The 24,518-nt window shown below is 38.7% G+C and overlaps 1 protein-coding gene and 1 pseudogene across 1 annotated transcript; both read left to right on the forward strand.

The window, feature by feature from the left end:
* The first annotated feature begins 332 nt into the window (after positions 1-332).
* Positions 333-24,518, forward strand: part of LOC139738670 (long-chain-fatty-acid--CoA ligase 5-like) — a 60,489-nt pseudogene continuing 36,303 nt past the window's right edge.
* On the forward strand, positions 12,997-23,006 carry LOC139738673 (tubulin alpha-1 chain-like). Its single transcript, XM_071649285.1, has 4 exons — positions 12,997-13,049; positions 19,213-19,435; positions 19,760-19,908; positions 21,677-23,006. Exons 1-4 carry the CDS (start codon positions 13,047-13,049, stop codon positions 22,655-22,657), a joined length of 1,356 nt encoding a protein of 451 aa, XP_071505386.1. The 5' UTR covers positions 12,997-13,046; the 3' UTR covers positions 22,658-23,006.

Consider the following 24,518-nt stretch of genomic DNA (forward strand, 5'->3'; position numbering starts at 1 on the left):
TAAATTACCTTTCATATGGTATATAATACATTAATTTTCAGCCAAATATTCTATGAGAAATATAAACTTGAAAAAGTGTTTACTTTCTTTTTTTGCTGAGTGTACAATTAAATAATTATACCTTCTTTATCACAATCGAAAAATTAATGTTAATTATATAAACTCACTTTGATTTTACTCGTAACAAATCAAGATTTCCTTTCCTTATGACATAATGTTATATACCATCTAACATTCCTGTACCCATTTCTCCACTTATTTCACAGAGAAACGGCTTGTCCAAGCACTGAGAAGATTTTAATTTCTACCGTAAGATCTGCCAAGATCGGCCAGAATGCTCACCGCGGTAAGAAGTGGTAAGCTGTTTACCGCAGCAGTGTCTGACCGTATCACCAAGCTGCGGGTACTCGCAGCGTCTTTGTCCTCATCCAGTGGCGTGACCGCGGTCAACTACGAACCGGACACCGTCAGGAGGGGCGTCGACATCCGACAGCAAAGCATACTTTTACCGGTAATATTGCTTAGCGCATTACAAGTTTTTACTCATTAATTTTGTTATTGAGAATCGCTGTCTGTTCAAGCATCGGCTGAATTTGATTCTCCTTTTTGTGTTGTTTAACTATGGAGAAGGGGGGGGGGGGTCTACAGTTTTTATGTCGTTCATTCATTCATTCATTCCTTCCCTTTTTATTGTCATTTCCAAACAATATACATGGATAACACAAACGTCAAAATGATGGTATATTCTTGTAACATAATATCACATGGTCGTGTTTGAAAATAAAATATCGTTCAGTTCTCATTCACTTCCTCAAAGGGTTTGGAATGCCGGTTTGCTGAAGAAATGTTGTTTGGATGTATTGTCAAGCTACTGATCACACATTCTCTCAGTGTTTGAATATTTGGAAATGAAAGTCGCATTTATGTTTCAGTGATCCTCGAGTGTTTAACTTTATGTTGAACAGCCATTTTATGGCTGTCGAACAGTCATGTCGAACAGCCATTCGTTTGCACCAGCACTCACCTCATTCTTTGTACATAATAAGTGTCTATCCAATTTTTGTTGTCGCAATGTGATTCCAGGATGACTCTGTTTTTTTCTTTTGTTTTGTTTTCGATAAGTATACATGATGTTTGTTTTGCCCATTTTCTTTTTTTTTCATCCCTTTTAAGGGTGTCGTATCTTCAAGCTATATGCTTATTTGACGACAGTCTTTTGCATTCACACTCCCAAAATATGCGCCATAATTCAGTCAGATCATTTGATTCATCATATCCCGAGTGGTTCCCAGTTGACGTGTTTTCTAACTCTTTTCTTCAATCTGTATACGCATATATCTCAATTATGTTTGGATGTACACACTGCATGATCATGTATTGTCTTGAAAATAAAAAGAAATAACTGTATTTCATTTGTAATATGTATTCAACGCAGAAAATTCCTAATAAATTCATTTGAATTGAAATTGAATTGAAATAGGTAAATAATATATTCTCTTGTAGAAATATCATATTTCTCAAATTGATGGTGAGCCTGTTCGCCTGTAAGCGGAAATAGTTCAAGCTTCTGAGGTGCTCTTATATTTTGAAATTTTTTTTTTTGAAAGTATAAGCATAGGACAGCAGTTGTGGAAGCATGTATCATCGGCGACGGAGAAAGGCCGCACAGTTTACGACAGTTCAAATAGTTAAATACCAATAAACATGTCTGTATCTTCGTTTGTTGTTTAAATGTTGTTGCTGTTTTTTCTTCAGCATATTACGTTTCCACTTTGAATGTATTCTTACTGTAGTGCACTGTTCATGATTAATGCTACAATATACAGGGGCCTGAAAGAATCCGAGTGAGTGCTTACGTCAACGAATCACGCTATAGGTCGGGGCAGTTTTTACAGCGACGCGACCACTGTGTACGAGGCTTTTAAGAGAGGCCAGAGAGTTTCAAGTAAGAACACGTGTCAGAAGCCACAGAGCATGAGAATGACGATATGAATCTGTCGATGATACGGGAGTGTCAATAACATCAATGACAGCGATGATAATGCTTGTGAATTCATTGATTACGCTTGAAAGTTTAAAGATATGCACAACAGGGGTCATTAGCGAGCTCTACATCTGCCACGCTAATCCTACGAAGCCGCTATTAGGCAAAAAGATAAAATAATTATAACGACGATAATAATCGTTTTGTACATGCGCAAGACACCAGGGGGGCATTTCATGAAGCATTTTGTCCGACAAGTTGTCGGACAAATTGGGCTCTCAGCCAATCAGATGCAAGGATTTCAATAGCTTGTAACAGTTTGTCAGAAAAATATCCGACCAAAATGCTTCATGAAATGTCCCCCTGTTCCTATTTTCCAGTCATGGAGGATGCGCGTCATAAACATTAAAATCTAAAGCTTGCTATAGGAAGCTTTAGTTAGATTGTCACGACGCGGATGTTCAGAGGAAAAATGTTCTGCGCATGCACACATTAATTTCGCTTATAAAAATCAACCAGGGCCCCGTTGCAAGAAAGTTGCAATCAATTGCAAATAATTGCTAATTTTGAAACAACCATTCTGATTGGCTCAGGGTCTGCCCTATTAAGAAGACATGCATGCAACAATGATTTTGATTGGCCAGTGACAATCAGTTGCAAGTTGCAAGTTGCCTTTCTAGCAACGGGTGTCTCGTCTGAGTTTGCGCGGCTTTTGCGTCCGCTCAAATTCACGACGCAGAGAGCTACTTGATGCACTGACCTTTTTAGCGTCCTCGCGTAATCTAATGCTACTTTGCAACAGTACGCAGGGAGAGAGGAGACTGACCTATGCAATCGTCGTCTTAAACATCCGCGTCGCAAATCTAAAGCTCCCTATTATTTCATGTGACGACAACTGTGATAACATGTTTGTAACGAGTGTAACAATTGATGATTAAAATGATATTTATGTGCTCGTACTATTGGGCTAGAGAGATATCGAATAAAGTCTGTTCCCCTCGTTTTGGTTGTAATACTTTGACACTTCAAAATTTTGAAAATAAAGTGTCTTTTGAATTCTCGACTTATTTAATCTCTGAATCGTCCGTCATCAACTGCTTTTTGAACAACAAAAACGAATAAGACGACTTGATGAAATGTCATTCTGGTAAATCTAACCATTGCTCTCCATCTGTGTAATTATCAGGGGCGGATCCAGGGAGGACCGCAACCGGCGCATGCCCCCCCCCCTTATTTTTTTTTGAAACAAAAAAAATAAAAAGAAAAAAATGGGGGAGGGGTGCGTGCGCCCCCCTCTAATTTTGTAAACGCGCTCCCTCTTTACGGAATTCCTGGATCCGCCCCTGATTATGTACTTCACAGAGCGTATGGGACAATGTACAATTGTATTACACGATTGGAGAATTGCACTCAGGATTGATTGCACTCAGGATGACACTTTCGTGAATTCAGTTTTTAAATTATCGATAAATTCTCATGACTCATATCATCCATCAAAAAAAAAACTGTGTTTGATGACTAACAGCTTAGGGCGCATTATGGCACTGCTGTTAACTCTCTGCGTGCCACATCAATATATACCTGTCCATATGTTTGTGTGGGAAATTTGGGCACATTCGACAGAAAAGTTTGAACATAATTATAGATAACTCTCCCTCCTTCGAATCTGATCGCAGACGATGGTCCCTTTCTCGGCGCCCGAACTGGACCAAACGGCCGCTACGAGTGGATGTCGTTTTCCGAGGTGCGTGTTATAGACGTATTACTCACCTATAAATGATGTCTCTGTCGCTACCGAATCTTAAAAGATTTTTACTTTCTTAACATGTACGCACCTACACGTATGTAATTACATGATTTAGACGTACTATAGACAACTACCTGTTGACGATAGAGTTACATCACAGGTCAAATAATCGGCATTCATTCTTGATTGAGTGCACTGGTTGAAAATTGCACTGCACAACTGGCAAGTTTGTGATTTTGAGCTGCGTGTTTGTCTATTGAGAATTGAAATTCGATTTCATATCACTATGATGTTACTATTGTGATCATCTGGATGTTTATGATACATCACCTGATAACAAGCAATATCTTTTTCATGTCAATCTTGTTGCTTTGTTTTCCCCTAAAAAATAAAAGGTTGACGAGAGGTGTCGACTCTTTGGTTCGGGATTGATTGCTATGGGTGAGAAGCCCGGCGGAAGCACCTGCATTGGAATCTTCTCACAAAACAGACCCGAGGTATGTATAAGTTTGATTTATGTGATCATCAGAGCTATATATGTTGCATAAAAAGCTGCACTCAAAACTAAGTCAGAAAATCAGACATTAGTCAGACATCAGCCAATCAGAGTTTAATCTTCACAGACTGGATATACAAAGACAATATATACGCACAGAAAACCGTCTGAGGTAAGTTTATATGCTACATGAATCATTACTTTAATCTGGGCAAACCGGTTTTTTTTTTTTCTATAGAAATCCTAAATAACGATCAGAAGCAAAGCCATCTTATTTTCCAATTCATTTAATCGAAAAATATTCATATATTGATCTTTGAACAACGAAGAAGCTTGCGATTTAATGAGAGAAAATACGCAAATCTTGCTATAGCAAGTACATGTACAGTATTTACTAGTTCACCGCCAAATTCCAAAGTTTTGAAAACAGTTTAAAGTGGCGTATTTAATAATGAAACGAATTCAGACTTTGAGTAGTACAGTGTATAAGTATTTCAATTTCAATATGAATTTCCGGAAATGTTTATGAATTCATAACTATGGAATATTAAAGAAGGTAACAGACATTACTCCGGTCATTGTCAGAGCGCTATACAAGTACTCATATGATATTGTATGTATTGTATTGTATTGTATTGTATTGTATTGTATTGTATTGTATTGTATTGTAGTGTATTGTATTGTATTGTATTGTATTGTAATGTATTGTATTGTATCGTATCGTATCATATTGTATTGCATTATATTGTATTGTATTTATTGTGTTGTATTGTATTGTATTGTATTGTATTGTATTGTATTGTATTGTATTGTATTGTATTGTATTGCATTTTATGGAAAGCTGATTGCTTGGGCCCGAAAACCCTTGACTTTGTATTTGCACTCTACTGTTTACCCCGACAGTGGACAATAAGTGACCTTACCTGTGTCCAGTATTCCATGGTGTCCGTCCCTCTGTACAACAGTCTCGGATGGGAATCTTGCAAATATATCGTCAACAAAAGTGAGTCTTTCTTGCATTGTAATTTCACCTCATTTCTCGCCTAGACGAAAATCATTTACTCCACTATTCTGATTCGTGTTTTGGTACTTTGCAGTTGTTACAAAGTGAAATATTACAAAATCAATGCTAACTTTGTTGATAATGACTTTGATGATGATTATGATTATGCTGGTGTGGTGATGATGACAAATTGACTGCACTCGTGATATTAGCGGTGATGATGTCATGAATGACTAATGTTCGGAAATTGACTACATCCACCGCAGATAGGCTTTCATAACATTGCCGATAGAGGGCGGTGGTACGAGAGTCCGTTTCTCTGTATGTTCCCAGCGAAGAGATCCATACAGGGCTCACACCTGAATGGAATATTCCAGACCGCATCACAAAATCGTACCAAAGATACTAAAATAAATGAAGAAAAAAATCAGAAAAGGCAGTTTGGCAGAAACTGAATAGCTGCAGATATTCCTCTACAAACTGCATTTTGGTTGGAAGATGAAAGCTTTTCAATATGGAATTTGAAGGAACTATATGTGATTGGATGCATGTGCAGAAAAGATGTGATTATTCATTTTTTTTTAGTAAAAAGAACTCGTAGTCTGGCCTTGCGAACCCTTGGACAGAGTTTGAGCCGAAGAACCCCCCTTGGAAATTTGATGGATGAAAGGGTATACCTCACTTTTTCAGGTTACCGAAGATGAAACATTTTATTTCTCTCAGCTATTTTACAGAATTTTTTGAATTTTGAATTTTAAAACACGTCTCTATGGGGAAATATTTACCCGTGTGAGCCCTATAACAAAAGAATACAGGGGTCATGTACAGTATATATCTCGTGTTCCACCACGGAGATAGTCATATTCTAGCTCCATCACGGGAAGAGTTTGCTAGGGTCAGGGTTAAAGACAGGAGAGAATGAGTAAAGCGAAGTCTTTTCTATCCCATGTGGTAAGGATGGAAGAAATCGCAAAAACAAAACAAGAACGAAAGAAGAAGGCCTAGCTGACGAATTCAACAACTTGTGTCATCACGATCATGATACTTTGCTGAAAACGCCGAGAGCCAGTTAAAGCAGGAAGGTGGAAGGCATCTCTGTTCCACCTCACTGGAGAGTGTTTCTTGAAAAGGAATTTCACTGAACTTTAGTCCATTTCGTGGTGGAGACTGAAAGTTTAGAGAGTGTCCCGCGGAGAAGCAAATCAGTGCCCCCAAAGCAATGACTCAGGTCATCGGCATAAAGAAGTATAAATGAGTGGAAGTTTCAAGCTAGGTCACAGACCAGGGAGGTGATCCTACCTCCCTACACATACTGAGTGTTAGAGAGGTTGACTGTACAGCTAGTGAACGTAGCTGGCGACAACACTCAGTGTACTTGAGTACTCTGTCTTGATGGTAACATTCTGGCTGTCGCTCATCAGTACGTGGCACTTAATACCAAACGTATAAGGAGGTTCTACGTTATCAGTGGAAAAGTAATTGTGTAGCTCTCCATGTGTCAATGGTGTCCATAATTTATGTTTGACTCACATGACTCATGTGTTACACTGAAAATTATTTGTTTCTTATTGTTACGATGATGATAATGATGATGATGAGGATGATGATGATAATGATGATGATGATGATGATGATGATGATGATTGGTATTGTTGGTACTCTTGTTGCTGTTATTACTATCATTATAATTTTCAAAATCTTCACCATTTAGTACCACAATTAATAACTGCACCACAAACACACATACACATACACACATGCACACGAACTTTACCTTCCTTTAGTCCGAACAAATGCGTATAGATACACTATCTTTTTTAAATAGTTCACCGCTTGTTCTTCAAAAATATTCCATTCCTTAATGGTTCAAACGTGCATATAATGATCATCTTGTGAGTTGTATTCTTCCCGTTGCTGATTTTTTATGTTACTTTTGTAACGTTATTTACTTTCATGTATATGATCATAGGTTGTGTTTGTGTTTTGTGTCCTTCTTAATGTAATATTTTGTACTACCAGGGTTAACGTGTTATAAGACTTTAAAGTTCTTTTTGTTGATCCCCATTCACATGAAACATATTCTTTAAGTTTGTAGATGTACATGCCTTTGTATTTTTATGTATTTTATAATGAATGAAACAAAATGAACTGAACTGATTTATATCATACTGTCGAATGCCCAGATATTATATCACATAACTCATTACGAGTGACCTAATGCTGAATTCTAGTATTGAAGTAGGGGAACAGGAAAATCTATAATTGCGAGGGAACATAAAGTAGCAGTTAACTTCAGGGGCTAACACGCGGATAGCAGGAGAAATAAATATCCACGAATTTCACCGCAGCGAGCGTCATCTGGTACCGTTGAGTCTGGTAGGTGGGAAAGCTGCAAAGACATCTCTATGGAGAGATCTCACTCTAGCTATGCAATTTCTATACTGCCCAGTGCAGTGGGATTTCTCTGCGGCTTGCTTGTGAAGCACACATCACATCACTGCATTATGCAGCAGTGAACTTGAACGAGTTCAATTACATTATTACACACGTCAATTCGATCGCGCGGAATAACACGGCTCCCGACTTTTTTTTTTCCATTCTGCAATATTGATGGAAAGCGTGTAGACGTGGTCCAGTGCTGCTAGCAGACTTTCTATAGGAAATGTTCGTAACACTTGAAATGATGAGCCTGAAAGGGTTAATTGGGCAATGACGGTGTGGCGATTTATTACGGAATTTAACTCTGTTGAGCCCATAACGGGGCGTGACCTTTAAAGGGCACTGTTAAATCATGCAGCGATTTTGGCACCGTGATAATACACAGGGGTAGCCTATATGAGAACATAAAATTATAACAACCATTTCGATTTTTTTTTTATGGAAGACAGCACCAACTTCTATATTTCAAAATTCGTTTTACAATCTCATTTATGTACTTATTCGTTTTGTCTGTAAAGCATGAGTCCATTTTTTATTTCATCCTGCCGCTTTATTGCTATCTCTCAGTTTTTGCACATAATAATGGTACCAAATTGTTGAATCATATACACGGAAATGGTCAGTCAGTGCCTAAGACTGGATTGACACTCCTATATTGTTTCTTCTAATGCAATTAGTTACTTTATAGTATAATCTTGTGTAGCAGCCTTTGTTTATAAACAATATGCATTTCCAACTGATGAAATGGAAGTATTCTTATTGAATAAAATGGTTCTATCGTTCATTCTGAGGTGATGTATAGATTAATCCTATGCTCTCCTGCTCTGCGAAGTACGATGAAACTGCTGCCATCATCAGTGCAGCCACTGTGAGCGCAGCGGAGGTTCGCTGTGTGAAATCAGGGAGTTGAGACCTCCCTGTACACTGGGTTGTAAATCATACATAAACATACAGAAATGGGTACGAGCAGAATGATGACGTCATTCACTGAGTCACGGGTACAAACAATAACACTGCGCCATTCGTTCACTCCGTGCATGCAGTCACCCTAATTGGAATAATAGAAGTCGAACCATGTTTCGCATAATCGTATGCTTCCCCCCCCCCCGAAAAAGAGAGACTAGAAAAAAGAAACAAAAACAAATTGAAGGTCAAAGGTGGGAATGATGAAACTATAATTGACAGAAGCTTATAATTCACAGGCCATAGAATAACGCGACTTTTGGATTTTGGGCGCCACGGTTCGTTGGTGTGCCTTCTGACAGTGGTAATGGTACAATGGATGTAACTGTAATTTTCACTCTTATGACCACTTTAATCATTAAACGACTGCCTCTCCACATTTGAACTTTATCAAATAATATAACTTGAAGCTGCTTCTATCACCTCTACTATTTTAGTAGCTTTATATCACCACTAAACTACTATAGCCTAGGTCTAAAGCCTTTGCAGGTAGTCATCCTAAATTATAGGAGGCTTAATTATGTTACTCCAATACATGTACAAATGTACTGATTGTTCGATACCATCAGTTACATTAACTACTAGCATCTGTTTACCTATGGGAGCAGTGACAAAATGTTCAAGATATCACACATTATTTTGATGCATATAATGTAGGTCAGTTGTATCACAAAACAGCTTACCATATGAACATTTTGCAATGATTAAGCCTAGAATATAAGGAGATATCACTGTTTTTCTCAGTAAACCATAGCTGTATAGACGGAAACATGTTTATTGTAACTAGTGTTCACATTTTTGTATATTTAACAATACTTAACATGGATTAGATTCAAATCTTTACATTGGTTGTTTCTAGATCCCTAACTCACATTTTAGAACTATTTTGAAGCAGTTTTTGTACGTTCATATGCAAATGGTAAATTAGGTCCTATGCCATCAAAATATAAACGCGCGAGTACTGAATATTGGTATTATAGCCACTACCACCATTTTGAACCAACACTGGATAATACTACCAGCATGTTTCTTCGAAACTAACATCATACATATAATTTCAGATGTACAGCTCGCCTCCCTTCCACTATACAGGTAGGCCCTACCTGTTCTTTCTTGTAGCGGGGAGGTGGGGTTCTCTTCTCACATCCCTGCTTGTAGTACAGTGTATTATGTATAGCACCCGGCCTGTGCAGAATAACGAGTGAGAACAAGAACCATTGTGGTGAACCTGTCCAAGGATGAGTCTCCTTGACCTGTCTAAAGCGATCTTTGTATACAGTTTGCCATTATTACGTTCGTTCCTGATCGATGTTGCTTTTCTTATATTTCCACTATTTATGTGCTTTAGTACACTTACATACACACAACATGTGCATAGGCCTCCTATATAGTGTGTGTATGTAGGCCCTTATATATTTGATAATCATAGTAGATAATATAGGCCTATATGTACATGTTACTATTATCAATATCATTATTATCATTTATTCTGCATTTTTGTAAGACAATGCATTTGCTTATTTCACTAGCTTATCTTTTTTCCCGCTTTATGTTCACAATGGTTGGTTTATATTACATTTAATTTTTGACTATTGTCATTGTGTTTGTAAGAATTTTTATGTGACGTTGAAAAATAATTGAAATCCATTGAATTGAATTTGCATATACACATTCATATATGTAAGGCCTATATGGATCATAAATAGAAGGATAGATGGATGGATTGGTCAAAATGTAGTTCGATATAGATGAAAATATATACACAATATATACATACATGGTATATAATCTTGAAAATATATATGCCTATATTTATAACGAGAGAAAGACTAGTTGAGAGAGAGGGAGAGAATGAAATATATTATGTGTGAGTTTGTAGGAAATTATATTGTCATATTGATGAATACATCTACATGTATATTTCTAATTCGCCATTTATCAAGCATATGTAGTTCTTGTGCTTAGTTGCATATGACTGTGTCTAAATTTATTTTAAAATATTCAGTAGATACTCCCACGCTATGCCCGTCAGTGCCCGTGACTCATTCGTCGCTCTTGCTGCTGAGTTTGCATGTGCTGGTTTTCCACTGAAAGGGTACGTAGAAATATAACAGTGGACAAAGAAGTGATGATGCCACGTGGAGGCTATGGGTAGAGTCTGTACACTCCCTACCTACTTATGATTGTGTGTATCGTGATAAGCAGGGAGGTGGACGTCTCTTTCCACCACCCTTTATAACGAGACACACACACCAGATTTCACTCTGTCGATTGGGCCAACGCCCCAATCTGGCCCACTCTGTCCTTTAGTCTATCGACACAGACATTTTCCATTTCCAGCGGGATAGAACTGGGGAGATAGCGCTCTCCCATCACCTCTCCCGATGAACGGAGCTCCTGTAAATACTTAATGAGTAGCATGAAACATGCAAAGTCACATTGCTGGTAAACTACGGAGAAGAAAAATATTTCAGGCTAATTGTATTCATTTCAATCATTATAATTACCTGCATTACCAAGGGCCGGGGTGTGTGATACCTTCTCGGCATTACTTATGCAGCTTCTATGCCAATAACGATGATGATGATGATGATGATGATGATGATGATGATGATGATGGTGGTGGTGGTGGTGGTGGTGGTGGTGATGGTGATGATGATGATGATGATGATGATAATAATAATAATGATAATAATAATAATAATAATAATAATAATAATAATAAGAATATTAACAATAATAATGATAATAATTACAACAATAATAACAATGATATTAAAAATAAGAGTAAAGATAACAATATGCAGACGAAAAAGGTAGTCCACACACATACAGTTAAAGTTCATTCGGTTTTGTTCATTTTTTTGTGCATTTTAGATTATAATGATATTTGCAGTAAATACGTAAAACGCAGTCCGAAATATGAAATAAATATGATTTGTTTATGTACAATACAGGAGTTATAGGTATAGCAAAGAACTAACTGATTCAATAAGCATGCCGCTGCAGGTATAGATATAATCATTTAGTCTTGCAATATTTTTTAATGTTCCCACTAGATTTCAATATAACTTTCTGTTGGATTTCTGTTAGACCAACAAAGATTTGTGTATTGATATTCTATAGGACCTATATGACTTTCTATTGGTGTCTGTTGGATTTCTATTGAATTTGTATTGGGCCAGAAAGAAATTATCTGTTGGTATTCCATTGGACCAATATACCACTTTCCCTATTGTAATCTACAGGCCTATTGGTTTTGATGGTCAAATAGCATGTTCCTTTTGGAATTTCTACCGGGTTCACACATTTGTTTTTCTGCTGCGATGCTTATAAAGCAATACGAAGATTTTAAGAAACACTTTCTAATACTTATATATGTTTACTCGAGCGACACGTTTCCTTTTGCGTTTTACCTCACGCATACATCCAGCCATACAAACTTACAAGGCATTGCGCTATTTTGTGTTAGCACTTGCGCTTCTATACTCTGGTTAGCACTCGCGATGACGCTGTGAGTCATGAGGAAATGAAAATAGTATTTAATAGTGATGACAAAGATAGTGAAAAACGAAGATTACGTCATAAGCTATTCAGTCTCTCGCTCTGTCTTTTTCCAAATTGATATCTCTTTTTCAAATTCGTTTTTCGCTGATATGAAAAAAATCTACTTTTTCTGTCTTTCCTTGTCAATGTGATATCATAATCCTTAATGAACATTACTATCATATTAATTGGGTGTTTACAACGGATGTTTTTAAGCAAATGATAAAGACTTTACGTTCAAGAATGTGTAGTCGTATATTGTATTCAATTCTGCGAAGATTTTACAGCCAGGAGACATGACAAGACGAGGACATGTGAAGAGACTGTGTCATTGTCAAGGCGATCGCTCATGTAAAGACTAGTAGTAGATCATCTGGAATTGCAATTTACTGTCTGAGAGCGGTCAAACTACCTCGACAATGACAAAAGCATTCATGCAAATTTCAAAAATCTCACTTCCCGCTCGCAAGCTGGCATACGTTATGCAAATTTCAGGCGGCAGGTGGTTAGTTGATTAGAGATCATAGTCTTGCTCCGTTACGTTTGTGCATTTTCTAAAATGGCACCAAGAATATTCTTGATTCCAGATGTTCGATTGAATAAATCGGTTACTATGCCTAAGAAATATAGACAATAGATTGATAAACAAAGTTTGAATCACGCTTATCAGCGATGTATGCAAAAAGGTCGCGTGCAAGAATAGTTCAAAAGAAGTTTGGGAAATGAGACTAAGCAGTGAAAAGAGCGGGCGAGCGCAAATCGTCGAGTCTGACAAAAGCCCGATCGGAGCAAGGAGAAATCAGAACGACGTCTGCTAGCTCACCTTGCGACATTGCAGTTGTCATCGCTCTCTCCATCAATCTTCAAAATGGTGAGTATTAATATTTTGCTTTCAGGATCTTCTTGTAGATAACTTAATTAACACACATTGTCCTACTTTAAATATGTAGGGGGCACTTATAATTAAAAAAAAAAAAATCGATTTTCGTCGAAGATTTCCCCATGATGTAGGCCTAAATGCCGTATCGTCTGGCAGTGGTTGCGTTTGATATCGTATTGTGCTGTGAACCCAGACCAGGGAGGTGAGTCACCTCCCTGCCCAGACCGACAGAGAGCCACGTGACAGAGTTATAATCGTTCATATTGGGACCGCAGGGTAGAATATACGACTACCCACGGAAGTTTTGTGGGCATAGTCGCTGTTACGAAGTGACATTCGTCATTGACATTGCTAAAAAAAAAAAAAAAAATGATTAAAAAAATTGTCACTACTATTGCAGCAGTGCAGCCAGTAGTCTGCGTTTTTATACTCACAGAGTAGACACTGGTAGAGAATGGAGGAGCAAGGACAATAGCTGGCATTCAAACGTGTGCTGACAAAAAGCAGGCGTGTGGGTTGACCAAAAGGTCGGTCTGTATCTGGTCATCTGGGCCGGGATAATTTCCGCGGAGACTGGCTTCACTGAATCCCTTCCGAGACGGAGGATAGCCGTAAAAGTATTTTAAAAAAAGATAGATAAATAGAATGAAGGGGAAAAAAGTACAAAAAAATATTTCTCCGGACAGTTACATTTAAGTAGGAAAAGCTGATTTTAGTATCCTTTGTAGATGACAGTGCTTGTAGATGACAGTCCACTGCAGTGTCAAGCCCCCTTCATGGCCATGCATGGCCATGGCCATGGGTCACCTCCCATCAAAATTTTACCGATTCCTTTCTCTCTCTCTCTCTCTCTCTCTTAGTTTGTCAGTAGTTTGAGAGGAGATTCTGTCCATGTGCCACTGTGTTCATACTTTCTTATTGTTGTTTCACGTGTTGGCCACAAAGTGCACAATGTATAGATCTATGGGGGAAAATATTTAAAATTTGCCTTCTTACCAGATCGAGAGTTCTAGCGGCTCTGTCTCCATAGTCAGCTGAATTCAGGGACGCCTATTTATACCGCCAAGAGATCCTAGCACAGCTCAGTAAACGCCATGTAATAATGAATAGATTCACAGCTTACAGAGCAAACATAGAGCAACCCCCCCCCCCCAAAAAAAAAATGAAAAAGGTTATGAAAACACCTACTAAAGACTAATACGAATATTATACGGAAACTAACGGAAGCAGTCATGTGCAGTCATGCGCAGTGATGCCTGTGGGTGCACAAAGACGGATTTGTGAGAATGCATTGAATTCGTGGACAAAGAGGCTGCGAAATTTGACAAAGGTGGGTCGACTTGTTTCCGTGGGAACCGTACCAAAAAAGAGAGCATTTCGCCAGCCTCTGTAGAGCGCTTGAGCTACGGGAGACAAAGGAGGAGGAGGAGAAGCGAAAGGAAGGGAAAAGTATAGAGAAATTCAACCCTGAGAACATACTTTTGGGTACAGTTGTGCAGCGGTCGTGCTGCAAAACGTTTGCGATTTTAATAGAAGATGATTACATTGATCATATAGGGGATAAACCGTGAAGTCTAATGTTTAATACACGTGTGTTTATTACATGTTGTAAGAAGTGTTAATAGCACCTCGCTGAACAAGATAAATTACGCGGGAAAACTGATGAAGCGTTTGTTAAGGAGGAAGTGTGTAGCCACGCACGGGCCGCCACTACGACAAGTTTCTGTTTCGGCTCTTAGGGCAGTATATCAAAATCTGTTTTTTGGGTCAATCCACGTCAAATCATCCAATTTTCAGAGAAGTTGTCACCCGACCCCCTCCGATTTTCTTTAAAATCGCACCAAATGTTCCCCAAAGTGTCTGACGGAAAATCCCAAAATATTTTGCCCCAAGGTCAATTGGTTGCTAAGATACAGCCTCACATAGCAACCGGTGCGCATTCAGAAAAATTAGTTAAAAGAAAATTAGGCATTTTTGATTGATTGTGGTGGCATGGATATTTATGCAAAAGCGTTCATTTTCTGGAAATTGAGGGAACTTTATAGTCTTTGCAAGAAAAACTGACTGTGACGCAAAATTGACTTTTCGTTAACGTGCACGAGGTCACCGAAAATGGCGTTAAATGTTAATTTCCAAAATTTTGATGCATATTTAGAGGCTAATATCTCCCACATTTCATCACCTTAGGTTCTAATATATTATGCTGTTGAGGGCTTTGACTTGCTCAGTAATTTTGAAAAAAATTGGCGCATTCATGCCCACCGTTTTTACGGAGAGCGCCCTCAAAGTTGACAAAAATGAAAAATGTGCCAAATTCAAGGTCACAGATCACCCTTCGTCCCACCTAGGAATGGCACCAATTTTTGTGTATTGATAGACATTTACCTATATTATCTTGGGTTACCAAAGAAATTTTGCTCCCGAAATGTTGAATGGTAAATTTACCCTACCGAAAATGGTCGTAAATGGCCAAATTCCCATGTAATATCACATATTGGGTTTAGAGGACATTTCAAATGTCCAGGCTTTCAAGATAAAAAGGCCTAGCCCTGTGATATTTGCAGTAGGGATAGTCTGTTATACATATTTTAGTAATATACACCACAAAATACTTTCATTACATAATGATGACCTTGAAATTTAATCCAAATTTTGATAACAATAAATTGCTCCATTTTCCTCATTGCACTGCATACAATATTATGTAATACGTGTTTTGTAACACTTTTCACAGAGCAATATTTCAAGAATTATGAAAGCTGACAGCCTACCACATTAAGGTTCTAAAGTATTTGTGCTCTTCTTTCAGATTTTGTGTCAATTTGATCATGAATGTTATACCCTTGACCTTGAAGTGCTTCTAAAAATAGCTATAAATTTGTTAACTACAAACCTACACACATGACAGGTGTATTATGGCATGCTATACTTGTGATTCTTTCACAAACACAAAAGCTTTTTATGGTGTAAATGTATATACTGGAATTAATCTATACATGCTTGCAAGATATGTTACAATCAATTATTTTATTATGATAATGACCCTCGATTTATGACCTTCAAAATCATGAGAAATGCCTATTCCTCTCCATAAAGGCGTCTGTATTAAGTACGTAATAATAGTTGATAATTATGGACATTGCGCCCAACATAATAAGACTCTTATTCTAGCCTGTGAAACGCACATTTAAAGGACTGAGAGTCTTCTTTTTCGGGGGATTTGTTCTGTACCTTATGAAAACTTCCAAAATCATTTCAATTCTTATGTATTTTCTTGTTTTTGGAATTTCTTATGTATTTCTTTGTTTTTCTATTTTCCACATCATAACCATGTTATTTTTTATTGGATATTGTCACAGCCGACTTTTCTAACATAACTACAATAGAATTAATCAATCAAAGTGATAGATAGTAAAAATGGTCAAGTTTTTATGAGTTTCACCACAAAGCACTATTTTCCATAGGAAATGCACACAAAATCACACAATATTACTGTCCCCATTTTTGATTGAAATTGAGGGTCATTGTCAGAACAAAGTAATTAATTGTAACATATCTTGCAAGCATGTACAGATTAATTCCAGTATATACATTTACACCATAAAAAGCTTTTGTGTTTGTGAAAGAATCACAAGTATAGCATGCCATAATACACCCGTCATGTGTGTAGGTTTGTAGGTAACAAATTTACAGCTATTTTTAGAAGCACTTCAAGGTCAAGGGTATAACATTCATGATCAAATTGACACAAAATCTGAAAGAAGAGCACAAATACTTTAGAACCTTAATGTGGTAGGCTGTCAGCTTTCATAATTCTTGAAATATTGCTCTGTGAAAAGTGTTACAAAACACGTATTACATAATATTGTATGCAGTGCAATGAGGAAAATGGAGCAATTTATTGTTTTTATCAAAATTTGGATTAAATTTCAAGGTCATTATTATGTAATGAAAGTATTTTGTGGTGTATATTACTAAAATATGTATAACAGACTATCCCTACTGCAAATATCACAGGGCTAGGCCTTTTTATCTTGAAAGCCTGGACATTTGAAATGTCCTCTAAACCCAATATGTGATATTACATGGGAATTTGGCCATTTACGACCATTTTCGGTAGGGTAAATTTACCATTCAACATTTCGGGAGCAAAATTTCTTTGGTAACCCAAGATAATATAGGTAAATGTCTATCAATACACAAAAATTGGTGCCATTCCTAGGTGGGACGAAGGGTGATCCGTGACCTTGAATTTGGCACATTTTTCATTTTTGTCAACTTTGAGGGCGCTCTCCGTAAAAACGGTGGGCACGAATGCGCCGATTTTTTTCAAAATTACTGAGCAAGTCAAAGCCTTCAACAGCATCATATATTAGAACCTAAGGTGATGAAATGTGGAAGATATTAGCCTCTAAATATGCATCAAAATTTTGGAAATTAACATTTAACACCATTTTCGGTGACCTCTTGCACGTTAACGAAAAGTCAATTTCGCGTCACAGTCAGTTTTTCTTGCAAAGACTACAAAGTTCTCTCAATTTCCAGAAAATGAACGCTTTTGCATAAATATCCATGCCACCACAATCAATTAAAAATGCCTAATTTTCTTTTAACTAATTTTTCTGAATGCGCACCGGTTGCTATGTGAGGCTGTATCTTAGCAACCAATTGACCTTGGGGCAAAATATTTTGGGATTTTCCGTCAGACACTTTGGGGAACATTTGGTGCGATTTTAAAGAAAATCGGAGGGGGTCGGGTGACAAGCACTGGATGATTTGACATGGATTGACCCTTTTCCTTCTTGCTCCCAGAGGTTTCCCGTTAAACCAAAAGGTTTTTCAAGAAAAACTGCAATGTATCGAATATTTCTGTTCTGCATGTGGTACCAGCATAATGTACAATATCATCGCGTGACTATTGATGTAATACTTTTGGGCACATGGCCAACTAATCTTATCTTTCGTCTTCAGGAGGCACTTTGATTCCGCCTCGAAACATTTCGTGTCGAAAGAAACTAGGGCATAACAAATCAATGTGTGTGCTTGTATGTGTGTGTGTGTGGCTAGAAAACTATGGCGGGACTTAAAAACTTGTTTTTAGATTCGCAGTCGGCAATCCCTAATGTGATAGAAATATTGAAGGTCATTTTAAGTCCTTGTGGCGTTGGAGCCCTGACGGTTTTTGGCGAGCAACCACAGTGGGAATGTAGAAAAAAAAAAGTGTTTTTCACATGTGAAAATTAGAGCGCAAAGGTTTTATTTCAATTTATCATTATTATTTATTTGGGGGAGGGGTGGGTTAATATAACTGGCTTCATAACCGTCAAGTAAACGTGATATTTCATAACAGCTCTGATATTTCCTTTAAATCCATATATATTGTTCAAAGTGGAGAATATCTACCAATTCTCATAGACGATATTACATGCCATAATGCTTTCAACCTAAACTCATCAATATAATACCGTGATCCTGGTACACGTCGGATACGTTATTAAAGGACAAGTTCACCTTCATAAACATAAGGATTGAGAGAATGTAGCAATATTAGTAGAACACATCATTGAAAGTTTGAGGAAAATCAGACAATCCGTTCAAAAGTTATGAATTTTTGAAGTTTTTGTGCAGTACCCGCTGGATGAGAAGACTACTGCAGTGTGTGAATAACTTAGATGTCACATGCGTACAACAATATAAGGAAAATATAAAGAGAATTTCACAAAATTCCATCTTTTGAAAAAAGTACACATTCCCCTGACTCGTTACCGATAAATGTTATGGGTAATATCATTCCCCCTGCCTTTAGAAAGAGGCAAGTCAATTGCTCTTTTATTATGCGAAAAAAGTGAAAATATGTTGAATTTTCTTTTATATTTTCTTTATACTGTTGTACGCATATGACTCACAAGCTGTAGTAGTCTCCTCATCCAGCGGTTCCAACTCAAAAATTTAAAAAAATCATAACTTTTGCACCGATTGTCCAATTTTCTTCAAACTTTCACTGATGTGTTCTACTAATATTGTTGCATTTTCTCAATCCTTATGTTTATGAAGGTGAACTTGTCCTTTAAAAGAAAGGAAGCTCCGGTCATTTCACTTCCATTTGAATACCGCAGTACAAAGCCAACCACTTGCGTTTTCGATTATTTCACAGCGTGAATGTATCTCAGTCCACGTTGGCCAGGCCGGTGTCCAGATCGGCAATGCATGCTGGGAGTTGTACTGCCTTGAGCACGGCATCCAGCCCGATGGTCAGATGCCTTCTGACAAGACCATCGGAGGAGGTGACGACTCCTTCAACACCTTCTTCAGCGAGACTGGAGCAGGCAAGCACGTTCCACGTGCTGTGTTCGTCGACCTCGAACCAACCGTGGTCGGTGAGTGGATTTGATTCCTATTATATCTAGGGCAGGTTTTTGAGACACGAAGAACACTTCTAATGAATAAAATAATGATATATTGAACGACAAATGTTGAATGCTGTAGAAACATTCATGAATCTCCTTTATTATGAATTCATTAATTTGGTGCTACATGTACATGTATACTTCTGTCAAGGCGAAATTGCAATTATGTATCTCGCAATTATGTTTAAGACGATGCTCATTTTCTATTGACGTATAACACTTACACTCCATCATTATTGAATACAGACATCGCAGAAAGTAAGCCTTATTTCCCCCTCATATTATGTAATTCAGATGAGGTTCGAACCGGGACCTACCGTCAGCTGTTCCACCCCGAGCAGCTGATCACTGGCAAGGAGGATGCCGCCAACAACTACGCCCGTGGCCACTACACAGTGGGCAAGGAACTCATCGACCAAGTTCTAGACCGTATCAGAAAGCTGGTAGGTATACATTGTACTAGCAATCTGAGATTCTGAAAATTCACGGCTGCGAACATTTTCCAACGATAGGGATTGCTTGGGGAGAAGATAAGAACATCTATGAGAAACACATTGTGTATAGGTATCTGCATATAAAGAGACTATGAAACAAAAGAGAAAAACATTGAGCTACCGTAAACTTGAAATTGACAAACATAAAGCTGGTTGGAGCACTTGAACGCGAATTCCCGATATTTTCATCCAACTCAACACGGACGTTGATGAGATGACTGTTCAGATGTGCGAAACAAAAAAAAAACCTGATTTGTATACACTTGTATCAGCTTTCTCAAAACTCCAAACGTCTAGTTGGCGGATAGCTCTTTGCAAAAAATTGTTAATGATCCAATAATAATGTAGGCCCTCGGGGTTGTTTTCTCACCCATGCCTGTGACTGTTGCCAATACATAAGCGGGCAGTGGATATAAGTATTTTGACAATGCTTTAGCCCAGTTCAACTTTTTGCCAAGCTCAGCGTTTAAAGATAACAAAAAGTTTTGGTACCTCAAAAGTGTCCTTGAATTTCCTTGTCTTAGTTTGTGTTTCAGGTTAAAGTACCTTTCATATAACTAACACTGTGAGACTTACTCGCCCCAAAGTGCTCTCATGTTTTAGTAATCATGCAATTAACTGCGATCAGCAGCCCCATACGCATAGCGACCAGCAGTCCCATACGCATAGCGTAATCGGGCTTCGCATTGTAGCATTCAGGATCATGACAGATTTAGTATCGCAGGGTAAATGTCAACTTAAAATCCCATAAATTCTTCAATTTCAAGACTTACCAATTAACTTGAAGTATTGAAAACAGGCTTCGGGCAACGTTTGGTTCTGCCTATAGTCCCTTTCTGTTCGAATTGATGACTGAATGTGACTCGGTCGACAGGACCCTAGGAGAGCTACATACAGTACACTGAATACTACAGCCAGTGCATGCGAACACATCACATGCACACAAATTTCAAATCCATGAACGGATAAGATGTTTGTGTGCGCATGCGCTGGCCATGGTATCCAGTGTATGTAGCTCTCCCAAGGTCCTCTCGACCGAGTCACATTCAGTCATCAATTCGAACAGAAAGGGACTATTGGCAGAACCAAACGTTGTTCGAAGCCTGTTTTCAATACTTCAACTTAATTGGTAAGTCTTCAAATCGAAGAAATTTTTGGATTTTAAGTTGACATTTACCCGCGATACTAATTCTGTCATGATCCTGAATGCTACAATGCGAAGCCCCATTACGCTATGCGTATGGGGCTGCTGGTCGCAGTCAGTGGTTTCGTACATTATTTATCGACGCTGGTCAGCGTCGGCTCTGGTACGAAACCATTATTGCATGATTACTAAGACATGAGAGCACTTTGGGGCGAGTAATTCTCACAGACAACGTACTTTAACCTGAAACACAAACCAAGACAAGGAAATTCAGGGAAGCTTTTGAGGTATCAAAACTTTTTATTATCTTTAAGCTCTACGCTCTGAGATTCAGTTCTGTTCATATAGACACCTCCTAAAACAAAACACACACACACAAAAAAAGCCGAACAAAACAGAACGAAGTCAGAAGCAAAGCCCGATCCATCGTCATATCGGATGTTTACATGGTTGTTTTGCATCAGTTTTTCATGCAATTATCCAATTTGTGATAATTATTACGTGATATTTAACGACTTTGGTAAAGCATTCTAATGATCGTGTGCCCTTAATTTCTTGCTCCCCTTTACCCAGGCGGACCAATGTACTGGTCTCCAGGGTTTCCTCATCTTCCACAGCTTCGGTGGTGGCACCGGCTCAGGATTTTCTTCTCTCCTCATGGAGCGTCTCTCCGTCGACTACGGCAAGAAGTCCAAGCTCGAGTTCGCCATCTACCCAGCTCCCCAGATTGCCACTGCAGTTGTCGAGCCCTACAACGCTATCTTGACCACACATACCACTCTGGAGCATTCCGACTGCGCCTTTATGGTCGACAACGAGGCCATCTACGACATTTGCCGTCGTAACCTCGACATCGAGCGTCCCACGTACACCAACCTGAATCGACTCATCGGTCAGATCGTCTCGTCGATCACAGCTTCTCTTCGGTTTGACGGAGCTCTGAACGTAGATCTGACGGAGTTTCAGACCAACTTGGTGCCATACCCAAGAATCCATTTCCCCCTGGCCACCTACGCTCCAGTCATTTCTGCCGAGAAGGCTTACCATGAGCAGCTCACCGTTGCCGAGGTAACCAACGCCTGCTTCGAGCCTGCCAACCAAATGGTGAAGTGCGATCCTCGTCACGGCAAGTACATGGCCTGCTGCCTATTGTTCCGTGGTGACGTCGTCCCCAAGGACGTGAACGCCGCCATCGCTACCATCAAGACCAAGCGCACCATCCAGTTCGTCGACTGGTGTCCAACTGGTTTCAAAGTCGGTATCAACTACCAGCCACCAACCGTTGTGCCCGGCGGCGATCTGGCCAAGGTGCAGCGCGCCGTGTGTATGCTGAGTAACACTACGGCCATCGCTGAGGCTTGGGCTCGTCTTGACCACAAGTTCGACCTGATGTACGCCAAGCGTGCCTTCGTCCACTGGTACGTGGGAGAGGGTATGGAGGAAGGAGAGTTCTCCGAGGCTCGTGAGGATCTGGCTGCTCTGGAGAAGGACTACGAAGAGGTCGGTGTCGACTCCGCAGAAGATGAGGGAGAGGGAGAAGACGATGAGTACTAAAATTTATGTCAGCTCGCCTCCGTGGAGTTTTTTATGGTGTTACCATACTCGACAGACGGAGGTCCGCACAAAAGCCTGAATTCTTCGCCGTTCAAAATGATGGGAGTCGCTGTTTCTTCAAACGTGCTTATAAGCTACCAATGGACTGAGCCACTTTCACTCTGAAATATGCTCATTTCTTATTTTCCCATGAATCAACTCATTTTTACATGACAATGTATTTATGTGAAGAAAAACAATTCCCCATACCACTAAGAAAAGAACTGTCCAAACGACAGAGAAAATGTAAGCTTTTCTTATTCGTGCACTGTTTTTATGATTGTCAGGGAAACTGCCAAATAACAAATAAATCGGGTACCTTAATTCATCAACGTGATGTTTGTGTACATGGTACAGCCGTTATGTAGTGTGCCTTGGTGAAAATGATGACGTTACTCGTAAATGAAGAAAACTGGTTAAGGCGATTTGTATCCGTGTGTGTATGTGTGTGTGTGCACGCGCATGTGTGTGTTTCTTCAATTGTACATATATATATATATATATATATATATATATATATATATACATACATAGGCTTACATACCGTATGTACATTATAAAGTGACCGCATGAAAGTTGGTGGAGTAAAATGTAATTATACATAATATGCAAAATGTATCTGGCTCTCTTGAAATGCAGGCCTCTGGCTTGAACGAGACTTGCCCTGTATTTTTTTTTAAAGAAAACGTGAATAAGATAATGAATAAATACAATGACACTAAGTACATGTACGCACATCCAGACAAATAGTCTTGTCGGCTTCGTTTCCTACACGTACAATGCACATTTAACCCGCATGGTGAGCGTACAGTTCGTGGAACTCGCCTTTGAACAGCTGTCGTACCCCTGCAGGTAAGGCGCTGTATCCTTCATGCGTAGTCCGACATGCAACGGAAACTTTTAAGATTCGTCGGTCCCGTTGTCAGCCCTCAAGTGAAGGCCCAGTGGCCTTACAGGTGTGTGTTTATGTAAGGCACCTTACGTCTTATTCGAGACCAATATTTCCATCAAACAAAAGTAGGCCTGATACATAGTCCGAATATACATTCGTCAATTCACATTAGTAAACAATTTGAAAGAAGTACAATTCATAAATAGTAATGCGGAATATAATTATGTACAGATGATTATACATAAAAGGAGAAAATAATGCACACTAGGCTAGGGTTAAAAGCGTGAGAGATAATTACAGTGTATGCGCTCCCCACAGGTTGGCTGACGCTAGTTGGTCGAACGTTCATTCCTTACCTGGCAGTTCTCCGTGACAAACTAGCCTCATAATAAGTGGCGTAAGCGTGAAATAGAAACCTAAGCCATGAGGCCTAACCAAAGACTACGTTTTTGCACGAGTGCAGAAATTTGGTGCTTTCCCTAGCGGCGACGCAAAGTAAATCATCAAAATATCAGAAAATCACACAACGTTTTCATAAAATTCCTCGACAAAAAAAAAAAGCAACAACAACAAAAAACAAACAGACAACACACACACAAACAAAAACATTAATAATAACTTTAAAAAAACACACGAACATTTTCATTGATTCATGGCTTCGTAGAGTAATAAAAATGTCAATAACAGGATTAAAAGATATTTATTTTTCAATCATTTGTCTCGCTAACGCACCTGCAGCTTGTCACAACATAGAGGGCGTTGTTCAACGCTATTCTACACACTCGGCAGTCTCTTCTGCAAAGCAGTGTTTACACGAACTACTGTGTATATATACATGTACATGTAATTATACTGTATTCCCAGTTTTATGTGCTTATGATGGTCATCACGTGATTATTACGTCTAAATCTGCATTTTCTTAGTTGACTA

The sequence above is a fragment of the Diadema antillarum genome, unplaced genomic scaffold (assembly GCF_040938485.1).
Source record: "Diadema antillarum isolate AM-2024a unplaced genomic scaffold, OU_Dant_1.0 seq00000764_RagTag, whole genome shotgun sequence".
Classification (NCBI taxonomy): domain Eukaryota; kingdom Metazoa; phylum Echinodermata; class Echinoidea; order Diadematoida; family Diadematidae; genus Diadema; species Diadema antillarum.

What these genes read in the sequence shown, in the direction of transcription:
- LOC139738673 (XM_071649285.1), top strand. An exon ending in CCTCGAACCAACCGTGGTCG is followed by an intron (nt 19,436 to 19,759) that starts GTGAGTGGATTT and finishes TATGTAATTCAG; the next exon opens with ATGAGGTTCGAACCGGGACC. An exon ending in TAGACCGTATCAGAAAGCTG is followed by an intron (nt 19,909 to 21,676) that starts GTAGGTATACAT and finishes CCCTTTACCCAG; the next exon opens with GCGGACCAATGTACTGGTCT.